The 14898-nt window shown below is 40.2% G+C and overlaps 1 protein-coding gene across 1 annotated transcript in view; it reads left to right on the top strand.

The window, feature by feature from the left end:
• PASK (PAS domain containing serine/threonine kinase) overlaps positions 1 to 14898 on the top strand; it is a 20345-nt gene extending 5447 nt beyond the window's left edge. Inside the window, 16 exon segments of the mRNA XM_072868783.1 lie at positions 230 to 364; positions 1046 to 1345; positions 1692 to 1789; positions 1791 to 1852; positions 3333 to 3392; positions 3395 to 3497; positions 4719 to 5820; positions 5822 to 6029; positions 6701 to 6882; positions 8812 to 8979; positions 9766 to 9891; positions 10517 to 10651; positions 12206 to 12442; positions 12908 to 12959; positions 13979 to 14125; positions 14329 to 14898. Coding sequence (XP_072724884.1) covers positions 230 to 364; positions 1046 to 1345; positions 1692 to 1789; positions 1791 to 1852; positions 3333 to 3392; positions 3395 to 3497; positions 4719 to 5820; positions 5822 to 6029; positions 6701 to 6882; positions 8812 to 8979; positions 9766 to 9891; positions 10517 to 10651; positions 12206 to 12442; positions 12908 to 12959; positions 13979 to 14125; positions 14329 to 14747 — 3534 coding nt within the window. The 3' untranslated portion in view covers positions 14748 to 14898.

Below are 14898 nucleotides of genomic sequence, written 5' to 3'. Positions count from 1 at the left end.
CCCCTGCTTCTCCCCTATGGCAAGGGGCAGGCTCTCTGCATGATAATGTCGGAGAAGTATTGCATTATGCTGTGTCTGCTTTTACTGAGTTAGTTGTGTCCACAAAGAGACTGCATAAGGAAACTTCCTGTCATTTGCTTAGGTGTTTGCAGAAACTGTTGTTAAAGGATTGAGTGGACTGTGGCTAAAACGCTAAAATTAAAATAGTCCTGTAAATTTTCTTCCTGAGGGAGAGATTACATCATGTGACCTCCTTTTTGCCCATCTCCGTGGCTACCCAGCATTGGAAGAAGTAGTTGAACTCCACATAAAGAACCTGATTCCTTCTGTGCAGATCCCTCCTCTAGGCAAAAAAATCCCAAAGGTATACTATGAGCACCAACCACATTCTTCCATACCCTTCCCATTTGGAACATAGGTGCACACTCTTTTCCCTCCTTATGTAACAGAAGAAAGCCTTTTCAGAGAGAAGTGTAAGTCCCCTGAAAAAGAGTATGCTGCTTATTTATGGAGCTGCTGTCTGAATATTTCCTAACTAGGAATGAGACCAAGCCCCGACCTCTCACTGTAGAATCTGTCCCAGTGAAAGACACTTTTCTCCAATCCTGGCTTTTAAAAGAACCATGCTGTCTCTGTCAGCTCCCTAAAATTCCTTTTAATTCTTTAGCTGGTTTCAGTCATGTCTGTCTGAGGAGTGAAAGTCTAAAGAATATCCAGATCTTGCAAACACCATGAAAATGGGCAGCTAGACAGTTGAAAGAGGCCTTATTAATGCCTCATTTGCTGAAAAGCTTGCAGCATGGACTTTCCTGGTCTTCATCGTCAGGATATTCATATAGGAGTTCAATACTGGATTCCAAATCCTTAGAAAACCAGACTTTGTTCATGTTGATATTCACAGGATTGGTTTGTTTTTCTTTTCCTGCTCTTTTTTCCTGAGAATGTTCCTGTGTAGTTTTATATGAATACTGAAGTAAAACCAAAACATTTGGTTAGTTAGAGGTTTTGTTTGGTTTGTTTGGGTTTTTTTTTTCCTTTAATTTAGAACCTCAGGATCCAGCGAGCTGTAGGCTGATCCAGAGAGGGTAACGTGTTTCCTCTCACTTTAAAGCTGCAAGTAAGCCTTCTGGAGGAGGACCAAGTGGCAGTGCAGAAAGATGGTGTTCCGCAGACAGAAAAAGAAGGCTATCGTTTTTTTCACAGGCTATCGTTACTCTGCTACAGTTGTGTTTTCTCCACCATCAGTGGTCTTATTACTGTCCAGTCAGATGGAACCATCTGTGGCATCAAGGATAGTTTTGCTTTAATGCTGTTTGGCTATGAGAAGAAAGAACTGTTGGGAAAGGTAAGATAGTTTTAATCCCTCCCAAAAGACTGCTATGTCTGGCAGCATATCCACTGGAATTACAAAGTTGTCTTTTACACTCATGTCTGTCTGTCACAAAACCTCTGTGTTCCATGTGTTCAGTGAGTGAGCTGTAGGGTGATATGCAAATTCCCTTGCTGTAATTGCTAAGTCTTGCAGTGCTGAGGAGCTAGTATGGATTTCAAGTATATATTCTCCATCAGTCATGTGGATTGCTTTTGCCTGGCTATTCATGAGAATGAGGTCCACAAACAGGGGTTGTTCGCATTTGCCGCCAACTTGTGAGAGTCAGCTTAGCTTTATAAGGTTTCATTCTATGTTTTAGAACATTATATTCCTGATCCCTGGTTTCTATAACAACATGGAGAGAAACAGTGACTGTTCTTTGCTGTTACCTCCTCTTGCTGACTCCGCTGGGACAGAGTGAATGCATCTTTGAAGATGTTACTGCCTGCCATACAGCTGGCTCTGGCTGCTGGAAAAAGGTAAATGAATAGAGGTGAAATATTTGCCTATGAACATGGGAATGTGCTTTGTAAAAGCAATGGACCTCCATGCAGTTTTTAAATTGGATTTCCACTATAACCTAAGGTAAACAGAATTGTTCACCTAAGGTTGTGCTTCTCTCTTCATTGCTAAGAAGATGAAACTGAATTCCAATCCAAATTGGAAATGACACTGTTAATAGAGAATGCTTTGTACTTAACGAGCACTTCCCTTTCCCTCCCTCCCCTGTTAGGATCTCCGAGTATTTTAAGATGTGTAAAATACAGCTTTTGTGACAGTATTGCAGCAGAGCTGTAGATACTTAGGACTAATACTTTAAGGGAAAATTCTAATATTCTTCTGAATTGGCTCATGTTGCTGGCTAATATTCAATGTTACGTTGCTGTGGTGTTTCACTTAGGAGGCATCACATATTTTGCTGATGCAGTTCGCTGCATTTACAAAGAATCTATCAAAATTTTATTTCTCTGAACACAACAGGAATAAACAGAAGCAAGCAAGCGTCATGTCTCCAAATCTGTCTTTTCAGCTAGCTCTGCCCAAAACAGAGAACACAAGCTAGTGCATACTTTCATCCGTATCTTGTCTCCTTTGTTTTGTTTTGTATTGTATTTTTTCCTGTTCTCTTTTTCTCTTTTCTTTGCTTAGGAATGCACATCTGCATGGAAACCAATGCACACACTGCTGGAACAAAGAAGAGTTAGTAGAGAGTGTGCAATTTCTTAAGTAATTCTTTGATGAAGTGATGCCTCTAATCTAGGAGTAATTCAGTTCTTCAGTGAGGAAGCATTGTTGGCACTCAGCCTTTACTAAATGGAAGGATTGTTATAGATTTGTTCACTCATTAACAACGCTTGGTTTACTTCACCTTACAAACTCATGTTTTTCTCTTTTGATCTGGTGTCACTGGGGAAGGAAAGAACTTCTTGTCTTATTCTTTCTCTTAAACATGTTTAGACTGTATACTTTTTTTGCCTTGCAATTTCAGTGAGTTATATAAATGCAGTCTAAACCTTTCCATTTTAAGTGTTTGGAATGGGGAGTGTATGTGTGTTTTGGGCCCTTTTTTTTTTTTTTTTTTTTTTTTTCTGCTGCTGCTATTTGTGTCATCACTTTATTTCCAGTCTCTGTAAGGTCATTGGCCTTTTTTTGGTCTCTGAGCTTCAATCCAAGAGTAGCTAACCCAGGAGGCTAATACCTGTCCAAGAGCTTTGCTAGGAAGGCAAATTTTAGCAGCCCTGAAACATTTAGATTCCTGCATGTGATGACTTCTCAGGCCAAAGTAGAGTGGAGTGCTCATATTTGGACCACTTTGCCTTAATCAATTCTTTTATACTTAATTCCTTAGGGACAAGACAGACTAAGGCAGTTCCAAGATTGTTTTTAATCACTGTAGTCTCTGAAGCCTAAACATAAAAGGTTAAGTTGGTATGGTTTTGTTTCTTGTTTGATACATACAGGAGCTTCTTGACTGCATGTTTAGCAAGCCTTCCGTCAAGAGATGAAGAGCAGAAATTGGAAAGAAAGATGACAAATTAATATATGATGAGACTAAAGAAAAGAATTGGACCAGTTTATTTTCTACTCCCTCACCTCCTGAAGTGACATCCACACCCTCTAATAGGTAGGCGTTTCATGGACTGCATATTCACTTTGAAAAATGAAGAGCCGTGGCGGCAATCACCAGAAAAAACTGTTTCTTCACCTCTGTGATGGCTGCAGGAAGGTGTAACAAGAGCCTTCCACACTTTGCTCTCTTTAGAATCTGAGCGCTATTTGCAAGACAGGTTGAGTTTTGCCTACCTTAGATTTTTGTTTAGATCTGTACAACCTACAATTGTAAAGTTACAGGAGTCCCATCTCTGAAGGGGATGAAATGCTTCACCCAGGCTAGGGAAGGTAATTAGGCTCTATCTTTGCTAGATCAGGAACACTGGATATTTTATCTCCTTCCATGGTATCCACCAGCTGGTGCTGCACTGAAGCCAGGTTACCTGGAATGAATTCTAAATGCTATTCCTTCCGATGCTTGGTGTAACTGTCAGGTCATCCATTAAAACTGGGTACTGTGTTACTTAAGTCCAGCCATTTTTATTGTACCTTTCCCGGTCTTTTTCCTGTTACAAGGTTAGAAATTCTGCACAAGTACCTATATGATGCACATGGTTTATCTTAAGTCAAATTTTAAGCCTTCCACACTTACAGTTCTAACCCTCAGAAAATATTTACTGCCTTTTTTAATATATAGACTATTACAGCACAGTTCTTGCTGCTTTGTAAAGAGACTGATAGTCTCATTGTTTCCTTGTGCTCTCCTGGGTTTATGTCTCTCATATCATACTTGGATTGTAAGTGCTCTGCTGCATGGATTGTTTTTCTACTCTGCATTTTTACTAATAGAAATGTTTGTAAAATACCTTGTGCTATGGGCTTCAGTGAACCATGGTTAAATTGATGGATGGGGACATCCATCTTCTGTTGGACAGACAAGGGATCTTCTGTTCTCAGGAGTTGAAATATCCTGCCACATGTATTGGCTTTTTGTTGTGGTAAATGATCTATGATATATATTGAGAAATTAAGCTAGCGAAGGAAGTAATCCATAGGGAAAGAGTGCCATTTGAGTGTACTTGCTCTTCTTTGGTCAAGAGGGAATTTGTTAGAATTTTGGACGCCTGTGCCAACAGCTTTCTGCCTTAAAAGAAACTTTTAAACTTAAAAATAAAACAATTGGTGCAGGTTTTAAATAGTGACCACAGTAATGGAAGAGTGGGTAGTATACAGTATGACGGTTTTCTCGTTCTTTTATCATCATGATATCACTAATAACTTTGAATCCTTGCAGTGAAGACAGCATTGCTACCGATGGGCTGTCAGCCCACCATAGAGAGCCTTACCCTGAAACCTGGCTTGACAGAATCAGAGCAGTGGAACAGTGTAGAACAGTGGAAACTGCAGGATCAAATAATTCTCCAAAGATGCTCTCTGCAAGGCTCTCTCCCATGTCATCTGATTCAGAACAGTTGGATTTAGGTCAGAACATGAAGATTCCAGTACGAAGTAGTGATAGTGCAGTATCTGGTGCATCTGAGACTCAAAATGCCAGTGAGACTAGTATCTTGCCTAACCAATTACAAGTTCATCATCAAGACCTCAAGAAAGTAAATTGTCAGCAGATCTGTAGGTTACTGTATGAAATTCTGAAGCATCAGCACTCCACCGATGCCTGGAGACAAGCTTCTTCAGTAAATGTTGCCTGGTCACCTGTTTGTTCTAGGGTAGAAGACAATCTAGATACTGCATCCTATGGCCCAGTTAAGCTGCCTTCTGATGTAACTTGTAACTCACTTGGAACACCAACAATAGATGAGCCATGGTCTGCACTGGACTGCAGACAAGACTTTCAAAGCCACGTGGTTACAGGGCAGTTGTCAAAAACAAATTTGATGTGTGATGCAAAACATTCCAGTCTTGAGCACGTTGTCATTGGAAACTGCCTGATAGATGATGCTTCATCCTTCTTTGCAAATGGAAGAAATACTATCCATGATGTTTGCTCAGGAAATAAAACGGGTTGCAGTGCTTCTGCATCAGGAATTGCCACTACCTCTGAAGATGTTAAAGAATCAGACACAGAGCTGAACTGTATTTGCTCTGGTCTTGAGGTACTGGGTCTGAATATTGCTGTCAAGGGGAACTCAGACAATTGTTTAGGTATTACTGCAGCTCTTGTAGGAGCATCCTCCTCTAATGCAGTGGACTTGGTTGTAGGCAATATGCTAACTCAGAAAAACAGTGCCTTTTCAACTGGGCAAGAAAAGCAGGGGTTGAATGTTGTTGCCATAGAAGATGGTTCTGGGTGGCTGGCCTCCCGAAAGTGTTTAGAAAACTCTGAAGAATCCTCCAAAGCATTTCTTGAGAAGCCTGAAACTCTTGCAGAGACTGTGGGGGGACAGCGGCAACAGAAACCCACTGAAAAGCAAAGGTAGTCCTGAAGAAGACTGTCAGTTACATTGGCAGCAAAATATGGAGATAAAAGTAACATCGACCCTGGTGAAACAAGAAGGAAGGCTGAATCCAGCAGCTCCTTTGACCTTGGAGATTCTGGAAGGCAGCTACACTGGGAATTGCTGTCACAGAGATGGTTCACAATTACGTAAGTTAAACCTATTTCTCCCCTTCCCAAAACTCTTATCGGGATGCTCTTTCTCACCCACATTTTTGCAGAAGGCAGATAATTCTTGTTAGAAGCTCACAGTGGAGAGGAAGGAAGAAGCTCTAGTATCTAGAAGAAAAAAATGATATTTGAGTCTACTCAGAGGGTATTGGAAAAGCAGGTATAAAACACAAAGTTACTAAGAAATTAATCCAGACTGAATAGTCAGAAATATTCTTAAAACACAATTAGAAGATTTGAACCTGATAACTTCTTCTGAACAGAAAATATTAACTCCACTGTAAAACTTGTATTTAAATTGTGTAATGGAATGTGTTTCATTCACTTCTTCAGCTGGATTCTGTGGCTTGTTGTATAAAATCCCCATTTTAATGTAATTTAGAATAACATTGTGAAATTAATAATCATAACTGGACACTGACAAAAGTTTCTGCCGGGGGGTGGGAACTATGAAGGTGGCCGCCAAATATCTCTCGAATAGCTCTGCTTTTGTCAGCCCCTCTGATGATTCCTTACTGAGTAGGTGTTCCCCAAATGAATAATGGAGGAATTCAATTTAAGAGCTCAGAATTTTGTGCTAAAATGTCTGCGGTCTCGTTCAAAACTAAAGTTTCATTCTACAATTTTAACTTCCTGACCTGTTTCTACAGGTATACTTTTTGAAGTTAAATGTGTAGAACTGCAAGACCCTGCTATACTTTTCTGTGTCTGGGTGGTGAAAGACTTTCTTCAGAGCCAGAAGGAAGCTGTAGCAAAGGCTCAGCTTTTGCTCTCCAGTCTAGCAAGCTCTGCCCAGTCTATTGCAGATCTTTCTACACATAGTCTTGGAGAAGTAAGAAATTCTACCATTGTATAATATTGAGCATTTATCTCCTTGTTTGACTGGTAAGCTGAAGCTAAAGTGAAAAAGTTTTTCAAATTAAAATAATGTTATGAGGTGGTGGGTGGATATTGCTGTTTCTTTGTTTCCCTATTTTTATGTCAGAAGAAATGTTGCCTTGCTGTAAAAAGGACAATTGCTATTTCGTAACATTTCTGGTAGTGCGTGTTTGGCTTAGTGTAGTTACTTTTCCAGTCTGAACAATGAAAGCACCTAATTTTAAATTTGTTCTTGGGCTGGTTTAAGTACATCTGCAATAGAGGTTTGCACCAGTGTGGTAAGATTAATTTTTAAATCAATGTAATCACACTGGCACCGATGACACAACATTATTAAAAAAGGAAATACTAGGCTGAAAACTTTCATTGACACTTTTCACTGTGTCAGCAAAAGAAAACTGCAGTTTTTAGCTGCCTCCTGAGATGCTGCATTTGGGATGGTGTACAGAACGCTAACACCGCATAGCTGAACAGTAGGTACATGTCAATGCCGTAAAACCTGAACACAGAACTGCTCAGGCCTGCTTTTTAGTTAGTGGTGGGATGTAAAACTGACAGTACTTTGACCAAGGCTGTAGAGGAAAATAGTATCTTTGAACAGTTGAAATAGGTAATGGTGATCTTCTAGATCCCTTGAATAAATGTGTGCATTCCCTAGATCTTTATGTAGCTGGATTTTATTATGACCTTAATGGAGAAGTACATAGATATTTAGTTATGACATGTGTAACATGTATAGTGGTGACAGTTCCAAACTACAGGAGACTCTAAGGAGCTGCTCTTTATTGAAATGTACTGCAGATTAGACATGTAGTTTTCCTCCTCTGCCTCGCCTTTAATCAGTGAGCTGGGAGATAAAGTAGATATTTGAGTGAAAAGCTTGGCTATTGACAAAACTTGCTATTTGGAATATTTTTTATAAGAACTTTGAGAGCTGAGTAATAATGTGGCTCTTGTTTTCCTTTTAGAAAATCATCTTCCATGTACATGCACATGTATGTCGAAATATAAGCAGTTCTGACCATTTCATGTATAACTCCAAATTTCACTATTCAAAACAAATGCCCCCGTGAAATTTGTTGTGTTTCCTCTCAGTATGGAATACTGTGTATGTCATAAAGATGTTCTGTTATCATGCATTTTAGACACCATCTTCGGTAGACAACACCAAGTCCTATCCTCAGAGCAAGAAAAACTTCTGTTGTGTTTAATTTCTCATGCAGCGTTGCAGGCCTTGGTAGGAAGGCATGCAATGTTTCTTTACTAAGGATTTTACCTAGGTGTTATAATTTACGAGGGTATGCCTTGAACTTGTTTTCTCTTCATGTTTGCTAAGAGACCAATTACAGAACTAAAATGCTATCTCACCAGAAGGTTTAGTAAACACTGGTAATTTAATAGCTTTTGAATACTAACTCTTTTTAGGTTACCGAGGCAAATAGAAATCGCCAAATTTATTGACAGGGCTTAAAGCAGCGCCTTTTTAGTTCTGTCCATCTGGAGTACACTTACCTGGAAAAATTATTACATTGAAAGTAACCTACTTTTTATTCATCAAATAAAATTATAATTTGGTGATAGACCACAGGGAATTCATTTTCCTATTTGCACAGAGGATTTTGTGTGAGCAACTAAGGTGCATATGCTTCTGTTTTCTTTACCTTTCTCTGAATTAAGCAGTATTTGTAGCTGCTGAGAGCTGACAGTTGACTTAACTTGTCTTGTATGGTGACGGTTACATCAACATACAGTTCTTGGTATCAAAACCAAAGATGACTCCTTTTAGCTATTCTTGCAGATGTGTACTTTCTTTCCAGTATTTACTTCATTTTATAAACATGATTCTGTGGCTTTTCTTGCTATTTTTTATATCTGTACCTAGGCCATCAGATCAACTTCACTTTTTGAGAATTCCCAAAGAGCTGAAGAGCTTGAAGGATTAAGGGCATGTGAGGGAGAATACTCAAAAAATTACAACACTCTCAGTCTTATTGGCAAAGGATCTTTTGGCTTTGTCTGGACTGCCAGGAGCAAGAAAGATCACCAGGAGGTTAAATATTTCTTTTAGATCTCATTGCAATAATTATTTAGGATGAAAACTGAAAGGTTAGAGTGTTGATATTCTGTCAACACTACACTATTAAAAGCTGCTATTTGGTATTTTGGGGTTTTCCTTTGTTTAAACAGCAATCTGAAATCACTAACCTCATGGAAACAGGACAGCAAAATGTTTGCATTGATGTAGTATATGAATGTTACCTAAGACAACAGGCACAGAATGAGGCTGACCATGTAGCTAATTTAACCTGTTGAAAGAAGTATACATTAAGCTTAACAGAATTACAGGTTTTAGTCTTCTGTTACTAGAGAGAATTACAAACCTCAAAGTCTTTATCGTGCCACGACTCAAGAATGTGGAGTAGACATGTTGAGGTTATGGTACCCTCCTCTTTGTCAGCAGAAGTATTTTGGGCGTTGAGAGGCAAGCTCTGGCGTTTCTCTGCATGGATGTTAAGTGCTCATTTCCCTCTGCTGTACCCCTTATGCCAGAAGTCATCACTGCTGTAACTGGGTTGATAAGAGAGCTGGCCTGTCAAAGCCTTTGGAATTCAGAGCATCAATAAAAAGAAAGTTAATATATTCCATTTCTGTGCATCATTTGGCTTTTAGGACTAACTTAGTTTAAATATGTTTAAAGATACTATAAGCAATGCACATTGGGTTACTTCTGTCCTTCTAGTAATATGATTCACTAATGTTTTTCCTGGAAATTAACTTACCAGACACTTAAAGCCATACTTTTGCAGGTGATGCTGAATGCTGTTGTCTTGTGTAGGTTGTCATAAAGTTCATCTGGAAGGAGAGGGTGCTTGAGGACTGCTGGGTAGATGATCCTGATCTGGGGAGCGTTACTCAAGAAATTGCAATCCTGTTGAAGTTGCAGCACCCCAGTATCGTTAAGGTACAGTGAACTCAGAATGAATGCAGTTTAAACTGCATCAGATGGTTCCTTTGAATACTTGGTGTCTCATGTTCCTCTTCAGGAGTGAGGAAGTGTCCTGTATTAAATCCACCTTTTCAGGAAAGAAAGGAACCTACCTATCCTGCTTTGTTTTGGAGGGCATGTTACAGCAGGCTATCACTTGCTTTGACACTTTTAGCCCAAACAATTGATGTAAACATAGATCTGAAGGTGTGACTCTTAACAGAAAAAAAGCCTGTATGTTATTTCAAGATGATAGGACGCATGTCTTGGAAGTGTGATGTCACATCTGAACATGTACTAGTTCACTAAATAATCTGGATACATGTCTTGATTCCTGTTCTTTGTTTTGGGGTTGTTGGTTTTGCTTGGGTTTTTCCCCCCCCCTGCCCAGAAAGAGAATTCCTCTTGGTTTTAATTCTGCTCTCAGTTTTAATAATGCTCTGTTTTCAAGAAACATTTGTGCTCAGTGAAATGAGACTTCAAAGATTATAATATACGTTGATTAAATCTCCAAGAGGAGAGCAGTGTTTGTTTTAAAAAAAAAAAAAAAAAAGGCAGTTTGAGGATGAAGCACATGATTAAAAGAGTCTATTATTTATAGGTGCTAGATGTATTTGAAAATGAACACTTCTTCCAGCTGGTGATGGAGAAGCATGGATCTGGTCTGGATCTCTTTACATTCATTGATAATCAGCCAAAATTGGATGAGCCACTAGCGAGCTATATATTCAGACAGGTGAGAGCTGGGAATGTACAGTTGCTACATGCAGGTAAGATTTGATTAATATAAGAACCAGGACCCTATTCACTCAAAAGAATTACTGGCTGATCAGCAGGCATGCTGAATCGGCGTCATGCTCAATACCTGCAGAACTTTTCCTCGTTATTCTGTAGGGCTGATTTCTAGCTAACTGAAATGCTACCTGCAGAAACCTTTTTAAGGTTGACTTAGAAAACTGTAACAAAGAAACCTTTACAGGACCTTACTTCATATGAGGATTTCCTGTAGAGCCATCGCCTCTTGGCTGTGACTGTGGCAGCACACACCCCCTGTCACCAGGATGCCGATTCATGTAGCAGTCACATTTCCTCTGTGGGAGGAGGAAAGCGCACGGAAGTTGCCCCAAGCCTCACTAAAAGCCAAGCTTTCACTTAGCAAAAGCCACGCTTTCACTTAGATCAATGCTTGTTTTAGATTGGTTAGGGGGGTAAAGGGCTCTCCTCTTTTTAAGGAATTTAAAATCAAGAAATTAGCTTGGATTTTAACGTGGCATAATGCAAAATAACTCAAGATAGTTTACTGTGAGTCAGAAGCTTGCCTGAAAGCTGAATTGTCCTTTGTTCATTGAGTTAACCACAACAGCAGTCCCCAAGTAATTTCCCCTTACGTGTTTTGGAGTAAATTCCTTGCTCTAAGGTATGCAAGAATTACTTTGCACGTGGTAAACCACCACTGTGTCCACACTCCCCTCACCTGGGGTGCTGATGGAAGATGGTAGCCAAAGTGATGCGCCTTCTCTGTGTCTGCTGTGCAGTGTGCATTCACAAATTGCAGTCTACAGTCCCTTTATACTTCTGATGGATAAGCCCTTTTCCTAAACCAACCTTGAGTTTGTAGGGGTGCTTTGTTACTTCAGACCTGTACAGTATTTCTCTGCAGAGGGAGCTTTGTATTATAAATAGAAACTTTTGTCCCTCAGCCATCTGCTTTTCTTGCTCAAATGTATTGTGGTAGGGATCACGATTGTCTCAAGGTTATATAATTCTGATGCTATTCTTAATTATGGCACAATAGCATGAATCGTGCAGAAAGAAGAATGGAATTTAGGAGTGACTATATTATTTATACCAAACTTCACTCTTAAATACTTTGTCATCCTGCAGTATCAGAAGCACACAGTAATATCCTTCTGGAGAAATCAAAGGACCTTCCAAATGAAGCTGGGATAAAAATAAGAGTAACATGCAGGATTGTAACAAGAAGCTCTGATGCTTCTAACCAAAAAAACAAGCACATCATGACTATAGCATGCCATCTTCCTGCACATTTGTGAGAGGAAAGCAAACAAAAGCTTTTTTAAGTCTCTCCCAAAAGCATTGTAATGCCTACTGCAGCAATGCTGACAGGCATGCCTGAGTTCATTTCCGGTTACCAAAATTAGGATCTATATCTTGTTTATATAGTGTCAAAACAAGCCAAAATGTGGCTACCAGAACTCTGTGATGCCACATAGATTATCCAGAAGGACACCTCTGCGTAGTAACACCTAGTTCTTTCCTCCTCTTCCAGCTTGTATCAGCTGTTGCTTATCTCCACTGTAGAAACATCCTTCACAGAGATATCAAGGATGAAAACATGGTTATTGCTGAAGATTTCACAATTAAATTAGTGGACTTTGGTTCAGCTGCCTACCTGGAACCTGGCAAATTGTTTTATACCTTCTGTGGGACAATTGAATACTGCTCACCAGAAGTGCTGTCTGGCAAACAGTATGTCACCCTCTGAAAAGTAATTTTTGTGTCCATTGCACCCAAAAAATGTGTGTGCAGGGCTGGAATAGAGAAGCCAAGCTACTTTGCCCTTGGTACTCTGCTAGAGTATCTAACCACAGAAAACTGCAGTGAGGTTTAGGGCACCGCAGTGACAGAAATTATTTGTAAAGGTTTGAATGCAGCTGAAGTAGGGCACTGCGGTGACAGAAATTATTTTGTAAAGGCTTGAATACATACGAAGTTGTTTCTGACTAAGTCAGTTGACAGGCTTTCTTATTCTGGTCAGATGTTTTGCGAAGCCTTGTACTAATGTCTGTCCTACTGCAGAGCTGAGTTCAAGAACAAGCCTATGATTTTCATTTCAAGCCTGGTAGAAGAGTCTGGATGAGTTGTGTTGTGACAAATGTGTCCTTTTTCCTTAATCTTTCATAATATGTACATCAGCTTGCTACCCTCTTCGTACCTGCATATGAACACACTGATGTGTCTCTACCAAAAGAGAATGTGTCTCTACCAAAAGGCCCTGAATCCTCCTCGGCCTTTGTCAAAAGGTGAATTTTTCCTATTTGCTTTTCTAAAGGAGCAGATCTCTTGTGAAAGTATGAGCAGTATTTATTCCCTGGAAATAAAGGGGAAGACTGGAAAAATTCTTCCAAATGTGCTCTGCAATTATTTTAAAAGCTGCTCACTGAAGCAGAGTTATCCAGGGTATCCTTTTCAGGTAAGTTCTGCAGTTCTTCATGCCTACGATGAATACAGCTATCTGCCGTATCTTCTATTAGTTCCAAATTCCAGGCCTCCCATTTATTATGATGACTCAACCTATCAGCTTGTCAAGCTTCAGTGAGGTTTATACCTGAGAAAACCAGAACAAATAATGCCTGACAGGAAGGCTCACTCTAGTAGATAACTTTAAGATCAATAATGGCCCTCATGCAATTCTAATGCAAGTTTTATCTCACTTGAACTATTGCCAATCCATGCCATGTCGCTTTTGGGATGGATGATAATGTGTTAATTTATAATTTCTGAATGAATTGTATGGCTTGACCTCACAGGAAAAATACATCGGCCTTGTTTCCTGTTGGAGGTATAGAAAACTAATTGCATATCAGGCTAAAGAAATCTTCATCCACAAGTTCTCTGGGGTCCTTAGGAGCACTGTGGTTATAAGGTTTCAGGGTGCTGTACTTGACTGGTAAATTCTGGAAGCTTTCCCTGAACCCTGAGTGTACCTCTAATCACAGATCAAACACGGGATGACTGCAGGACAAGACTGGGCTTGGAAACAGTGAGTCAGGTTGCCTCTGTGGCATTTGTGTCTACTTCCTGTCCTCCTTGGTGTCATAACTCTGCACTCAGTTCTCTGTTTTCACAACCCAGAAATCTCAGGTCATTCCCAGAGCTGAGCATGTGTGACTAAGACTGTGATAGAACAGTACTGCACAAGGGATCGACGGGGAGGATTTGTAATTAAAATTTGCATTCTTTGAGTATAAACCGTATCTTGCATTCCCAGCATACCTAAAATACAGACTGAGCCATTCCTCTCACTGCTATCTCTCCCCAGGTCTCATGAATCTCCTCGCTGGGCTTTTGCATCCTGTTCCAGAGCAGCGCACGACTCTAGTGATGTTAGTAGAGGATGGTTGGCTGAAGCAGCCTGTGAACCTGGGTGATTATACCTGGGAAGGGGTACACATCTCTGCTGAGGCAGGTGAGATGTTGTTTTGAAGGCTTTCTCCTCCACCTGGGGCCCACCAAGCACACAGGATTTACAAGAGAAGACTGAGCTTTGATTAGCAAGATACTTCTCATTAGAAGGTCATCTGCTGATATGCAAATGTGCTCAGTTTGAAGAGATGCCTGTTGTCTGGCAGGACCTATGGTTCACCCCTCACTGTTTGTCTTTCTCCCTAGAAATCAGCAGATTCAGAAACAGTTTTGGTGAGCGCACACATGGAGACAGGCTCCGAGCTCCTCGCATGGAGAGTGAGCCATGCTTGAATGCTCCCAACTATGAGCGTGCAGATCCCCACCGGGAAGAAGCAGTGGCTGTGGAGTGCCAGGGCTGGCGTCTGGGTCATTGCTGCTGTCCCTCTCCACAGCACAAGCCCGTCCCTGTGGAAGATAGTTCCCTTACTGCAGAATACACAACTGTCACTCAAGAACCGACAGGAATTAATTGTAAGTGCTTCTCTCTTGTAGAAAGATTGCTACTACTTCTCTCTTGTAGAAAGATCTGGTGGTCAGCACTGAGCAGTAGGCAGGGCAGCCTTGAGCTGCTCTGCCTGGGCATAATTCCTCTAGAAAAGCTTCTTGCTAATAAGCATTTATAATTGTTCTTATACAGGATGTGTTTTAAAGCTGTGAGGCAAAGATTTTAATGTCTTGTTTAAATTGTTCATAACTCAGAATGTATTTTTATTGGCAGTTTTTACTTTTTATATGTAGTTTCACTGTTTCTGAAAAGTGAATGAATAAACACCA

This window comes from Ciconia boyciana, chromosome 7 (assembly GCF_034638445.1).
Source record: "Ciconia boyciana chromosome 7, ASM3463844v1, whole genome shotgun sequence".
NCBI lineage: Eukaryota > Metazoa > Chordata > Aves > Ciconiiformes > Ciconiidae > Ciconia > Ciconia boyciana.
This window is presented reverse-complemented; position numbering and strand designations above follow the sequence as displayed.